Here is a 5,969-nt window from a genome sequence, read left to right as displayed (position 1 = left end):
TGAGTGTAACTGACCTTTGGCAGGTCACATCCTCTCTGTGGGCCCAAGTCAAGATGGCCCAGGTCAGTTTCCACCTGAATCCCGAGTTAGGGGCCAGTGACCTGGCCTCTGTATGACTTGGTCAAAGAAAAGAGACTGGTCCAGGTCAGGGGTGGCAGCCACCAGACTGGGGCTGTAAGACACCCCCCACCCAGTGCACAGGACCAGATGATAATGTCTTTGGGAAAACAGGTAACAAAATCATAGCAAATTCAGTCAGTCACACTTAAGGAATGGTAAGATGTGGTTTTCCAAGGGAATATGGCCGTTCAAGGCTCCTTTGGGAGGGTTAGGGACCCTGATTCTACTTGAGTTTGACACCTCCTGAGATGGACTCTAAAGGTCTGGACAGCAGCTGCCAGGGACAACAAGGCCAGATTTGAGGGAGATGGCATGAAGGCCCCTTCTCAGCCTCCCCAAGCCCCTGCCTGTCACCCTGGGCTCTGAATCTCCATATTCTGTTACTTTTCCTCCTGGAGGACAAAGTGCTTATGTGCTGCCCAGGGGGAGCTCCTCTGGGGTGGGGACTGGCTTTTGCTAGCATGGGCACATTCAGGGAAGGGGTGGAATGAGCAGAGTGGTGCTAGCAGCCCTGCTTTTTTCCACCTGTGGGGGGTAAGGTGGAGAACAGAGAGCTCTGGGTAGGATGGAAGTCCAGCCCTGATTCCTGGCCAGGAGATTGACTGTGTGGAAGAGGGGCCCATTAGAACAATGGGCAGAGCTAGCCAGGCCTGAAGATGCCCAAGCCTCCAGGCCTGCCCAGGGACGTGGTCTAGGAATTGGGACCCAGCGTACTGTAGGAGCCCTTGGACTAGTTTCTTCTTGATACAAAGAGCAGGGTTGGGGAGCCACATGCTTCCTCTCAACCATGAGATTTCACTCCCTGCAGATTTCACAGGAACACAGGCTACAGGAAAATGTTGCCACCCTGGACCTTCTTAGTTGCTACTGGGCTGGGGATTTGTTACTTCCCCTTATCAGGGCTCTCTTTGTCCCAGAGAGAAACATTGAGTCCGGTCCTGGGGAGAGGAGGAGGAAGGCTCCTGACCCTGGGAACCTTGAGAGTGGTCACATTGTCCTGGCTCTGTGCTCTACTAAGCATTCTGACCTTCAAGGCTGGGTAGGCTTGGGGCAGCAGGGGGAGGGGGTCTCAAGGAAGGCAGTTCTAGGGGAGAAGACAAAAATGACCAACAAAGGCTCAGGGGTAGCCTACCCTGAGCCCCCCACTCAAGGTTAAGCATGGCTTCTCATTGAAGCTGAAGGAGGTGGCCTGACTAGGCACAATGGACCATAATGGGATGGGGAAGGGGCCAGATTCAGTGAGGGAGAGGTCAGTGTGTCCACATCATGGAGGGCTAAGATAGCCAGCCTAGGAAGTTGAGATTTGTCCCCACAGAACTGAATCAAGTCTCTCCCATCATTGGGTGGGAAGGATGAGGAAGTGGGTCCTAGATCATAGGATCTTCCATGGATTTCCAATTGGAAGGGTCACCAGAAGACCTCAGGTTGACCCTATCATTTTGTAGATGAGGAAACTGAGGCTCAGAGAGAGGAAAGTCTCATTGCCTAGTCATATACTTGTAAGTATCTGAGGTGGCTTTTGAATCCAGATGACAAAAGGCGAGTAGAGCTTAGAACTGGTCACAGTGCTCAGAACTGAACACATGAACACAAGGTTGGCCCAGACAGACTAGACCCTTAGGACCTGAGAACAGCTTGACTGATGGTCCCCAATGAGAGGTCCCAAGTCCCTATGCTTGGTTGTATGATGTTTTATCATTCATCAGTGACTTGGACCAAAAGCCAGAGATCAGTGCTTACCCAATTAGCAGGTAACCCAAAACTGGGAGGGATAGCCCTCACTCTGGAAGGACAGGGACTTGGGCCCCAAGATCTGGACAGGCTAGAACACTGGGCTGCATCCAAAAGGATGAAATCGATTGGATCCAAACCTAAAGGATGCTCCCTCCTCTACAACTTGGGTTTGAGGACACATCTTCAGCAGTGCAGGATGAGAGAGGCCTGGTCAGATAGCAGTCCTTCTGAAAAAGATTCGGTGATCTGAGTAGGCTACAAGCTCCATGAGCAGCAAGAGAATGGTCAAAAGTGGCCATAGCCTCTAGGGCCATGTTAGTGGATCTTTCTTAAGGGAACCTGAGGGTCCAGAAGGAGGGAGGTGAGAGACTCACATGCCAGGACACATGTGCAATAGGATATTTCCTTGTTGGGGCCCTAGCCTGGGAAGGTCAAAGAGGGACTGGAGAGTACTCAGAGGAGGGCATCCAGGGTGGGGAAGGATCTCAAGAAGGGCACATTGGGGTATGCTTTGAAGACTCTGTGCCTGATTATTCAGGAGAACAGAAGGCTTGAGGAGGGCAGGGGGGCTTGGGAAATGGAACCTGACTGCTTCTTTCACTGTCTGAAGGATTGACAGGTGGAAAAGGGTTCACCCATTTTGTGCTTGGCCCTGGAGGGCTGACCTTCAGAGCAGGGAGTGGAAGGGGCCAAGGCCCACTGTTGGCTTGCTGGAGGGGAAGCCCTCCATACAGAGAATCAGATCCCTCCCAGAGTGGAATGGCTCCCTCAACAGACAATGGGCTCCCCCAGCTTGGAGGCCTGCCCATGGCTGGCTTGGTCAAGGGCTTTGCCCTCGCATGGAGGATAGGAGGAGCATCATTTCTTGCCCACTTTGGCCCAGGGATCTGCTGGAGCCCCTTTGGCTGCTGAAATTCTGGGATTGTGGTCTACTCCTGAAAGGTGAGGCCTTGTGATTTTTCACACCTTATTTGGAATTACTGGAGCAGCCCCATCCTAGTTTACAATCAGCCCAGGTCCTCTGGGGAGAGGAAAGGGCAGATTGTGTCTGGCACTAACTTTACCCATGGTTCTGATGCCCCCTGTTCTGCTGGAGTATTGGAGGGATCTTCTAGCTGGACTTTGGGGCAGCTGTGGCATGTACTGGGGGGGCCCTTTGCCATCTGGACTTGGGTGGTTTCTGCTCTGTGTGGGGTTGGCCATTGGTTCCTATGTCTTTTCTTCCCCTGTAGCCTGTTCCTGCAACTACTGGGGAACGGTGTGATCCTTGTGTTCTTTGCAGGTTTGTACACCAAATCAAGTGTTTCCATGTTCTATCCCATCCCAGCCTTCTTCCCCTCCTCCATCAGCCCCTGAAAAACTCTGAGGCCAGTGGGGACCTGGAGGGCTGGGTCCTTGGTGGGGAGGGGTGCTATCTGTTTTTAGGAGGTAGGTCAGCCGGTAGAGGAGAAGATTTGGGGAGGCAAATGGAAATTATTTTGTTCAAGCTCTGGAAGGGCTGTCTTGGTGAAAGATGACCAGGAAAGCTCCTAGGTGGTTGGGGATGGGCTGAGGAGGAAGGCGGGGAGCAGAGAGAAGGGTGGGAACAGAGGGTGGGAGGGGCTGGGACCAGGGCTGACCTCATAAATAAGCAGCAGCTTGGGTGCTACTGCTTTTCTGTACTCTAAAGACTGGTGCAGCTAGGTAGCTCATCAGTCTTGGGGAACTGCCACTCAGTTCTGGGCTGGTCCTCCAGCAAACCAGGCAAGCCTTCTGGGCTTTTAAAGCATGAGTGGCAAGGACAGTGACGAGCGGCACTGGACTTCCCAGACGATACCAGCTGCCCCCGAGGGCTGTGTGGAAGGAAAGAAAACTGAGAAGTCTTCAGAGAGCCTGTCTCCTCAGTCGAAAGCTGAGGTCTCAGTAACTTCAGAAATGGATGCCAAAGGTAACTGGGGGCTCAGGTGCAGGTGACAAAGTCAGGAATGAGGAGCCAAAGGAAGCAGATTTTCTACTTCCTCCCTTCCTTTTGGAGCCACTGAGGAACATTAAATGGCTCTATCTCAAACCTTTCTTCATTTTTCATACAAAGAAAATGATTCTTGGAGAAGAGGCCCCAAAGTGGCTCAAGACCTGGGCCCAGAGCCGTAAGACAGCCTGGGCTCTTAGTTCTAGATTTTGCATAGGTGGGAACAAGGGAACTGAGGACAGACTTCCTGAATGAGGTAGGGCCAGGGCAAAGTCTGGAGGGAGAGCAAGGCCAACAGGGAAATTTGGATGAGGTGCCCTAGTAGGTCATGAGGGAGCAATGTCAGGCCCTGGAGGAGTGAGGAAGGGGAAGGATTGGGTTGGGTTGGGCAGTGGGTGAATCAGGTGGCCTGCATAGTGAGGACTGAGGGGAGCAAGGCTCAAAGTGGAGACAGCAGCTAAGAGAACTGAAAGGGACCCCAAAGGGGGGAAGGAGGGACAGCTACCCCAAGGGGGGGTGTTGTTATGGGGACTGAATCAGAGAGAGCTAACTCCACTCACCTTATTTACTTGATAAATTTGAGTGAAACTAGAGATGGCAGCACGGAGGGAGAGAGAGAGAGAGAGAGAGAGAGAGAGAGAGAGAGAGAGAGAGAGAGAGAGAGAGAGAGAGAGAGAGAGACAGAAGGGAATATGGGACCTGATCTGCCAAGGATGGGAAGATGGGAATCAGGAGGATGCCCACCCAATCTAGAATGTTGTGGAGGGGAGAAGGCCCAGGTGAGCACCTGGATGGAAAGAAGGTGCAGGTGGCCCTTAAAGCCCCAGGGAAATGCCATTTACTAACCAGAGGCCTGTCTTTGTCACTTTTTGATTAGCAGGTGATTCAAAGGGCAAGGGCAAAGGGGGTTCCGGTGCCAAGGGCAGCCAGCAAGGTCCTAATCCCAAATCTCCCAAAGGGAAGGGTGAGGATCACCAGGGCATCCGGAAGGACCTGGAGAAGATTGAACAGAAGGTGGATATTCTGCTGGAGAAGATGGATAAGTTTACCAAGGAGGCTGAAGCTACACTGCTGGGTGAGAAGAAAGAGGAGAAGCCCATGAAGCCTCAGCCTAAGCCTCAGCCACAGCCACAGCCTCAGGCTCCACCACCACAGCCTGCCCAGCCAAGTGAGACCCAGCAGCAGCAGCAGGCCCCGGCCCAGAAGCAGCAGCAGGCCCCGGCCCAGAAGCAGCAGCACGCCCCGGCCCAGCAGCAGCAGCAGGCTCCAGCCCATCAGCAGGGTGGCAAAAGCCACAGGAAGTCCAAGGGAGCTGGGAAGGCAGCTGCTGCTGAGACTGGCAGTGGCGGCAAGTCCAGTTAGAGGGTTCGAGCCTGGACCAGAGGGACGCTGGAGGTGAAGACCAGGAGGACCTGCTGGGATGGTTCCAGGACGAAGAAGAAGCAGCAGCAGCAGTGGCGGCCCTCTCTCTGTACCACCTGGGCCCTCGTCCTGGAGCCAGCCTCACCTAGGCTACTCCCTTGGTACCCTCCAGCACAATTGTCCCCAATCTTAGTCTCTCCAGGCTCCTTAGTTTAGCTTTTACTTGTTCTTGATGGCTGCCCCTTCCAATCCTGCCGTCCTCCTTGGAGGCCCCCCACCCCAGTAAAGAATCTGCCATTTGACTCCCTTAGCTCTCCTAACATTTCTCTGCAAGTTTAACAATAAAAGCATTCTCTGACTCCTGTGGTGATTTTCCTTTTTTCTCAATGGTTCCTTCAATGAGGGGGTGGGGGGTGATGAGAATGAGGATGTGGCAGAATTAGTGGGAGTCCCCATCCTTTGGGACCCAGCACAGTTAAGTAGCAAACAGCCACTTGGTCCATCCAGGTAGGCAGGTACAGCAGGAGGATGGCCCAGAGGGTGGAGGGAGGGCGGGAAATGAGGCCATGAAGTCAGGGGCTGCCACGGGGTCACTTTCTCCTATGTAGACTGAACTTATCCTGGTCCCCTGACCAGAGCCAGAAAGTTGGTGGGGCCATGGAATCATAGCAGGGAGGTGGGGGAAGAGGGGAGGATGGGCAAGAGGGGAGGACAGGTCTGTCTTCCAGAAACCCTACTCTCCATGGTGCTCAGCCTGCCCCAGACCCGGAACTTCTCCTGGGGTCCCACTTTCACCCCAGGGGAT

At 53.6% G+C, this 5,969-nt stretch overlaps 1 protein-coding gene across 2 annotated transcripts; it reads left to right on the top strand.

Annotated features, from left to right (window-relative positions):
* The first annotated feature begins 3,493 nt into the window (after positions 1-3,493).
* LOC141501674 (uncharacterized) lies at positions 3,494-5,522 on the top strand. 2 transcript variants are annotated; one of them, XM_074205879.1, is made up of 2 exons: positions 3,494-3,781; positions 4,683-5,522. In XM_074205879.1, exons 1-2 carry the CDS (start codon positions 3,622-3,624, stop codon positions 5,162-5,164), a joined length of 642 nt encoding a protein of 213 aa, XP_074061980.1. In that variant the 5' UTR covers positions 3,494-3,621; the 3' UTR covers positions 5,165-5,522. The 2 variants fall into 2 exon arrangements, with proteins under 2 accessions (XP_074061980.1, XP_074061977.1); XM_074205876.1 differs by having other exon boundaries at positions 4,680-5,522.
* Positions 5,523-5,969: the final 447 nt, after the last annotated feature.

The sequence above is a fragment of the Macrotis lagotis genome, chromosome X (genome assembly GCF_037893015.1).
Source record: "Macrotis lagotis isolate mMagLag1 chromosome X, bilby.v1.9.chrom.fasta, whole genome shotgun sequence".
Classification (NCBI taxonomy): domain Eukaryota; kingdom Metazoa; phylum Chordata; class Mammalia; order Peramelemorphia; family Peramelidae; genus Macrotis; species Macrotis lagotis.
Note: the sequence above shows the minus strand (reverse complement) of the source record. Positions and strands in the feature narration are given on the sequence as shown.

Excerpts from the sequence above, each read along its gene's own strand:
- LOC141501674 (XM_074205876.1), top strand. The coding sequence starts at position 3,622 with ATGAGTGGCAAGGACAGTGACGAGCGGCACTGGACTTCCCAGACGATA. Across the intron at positions 3,782-4,679 it reads TTCAGAAATGGATGCCAAAG|CAGGTGATTCAAAGGGCAAG; the intron begins GTAACTGGGGGC and ends CTTTTTGATTAG.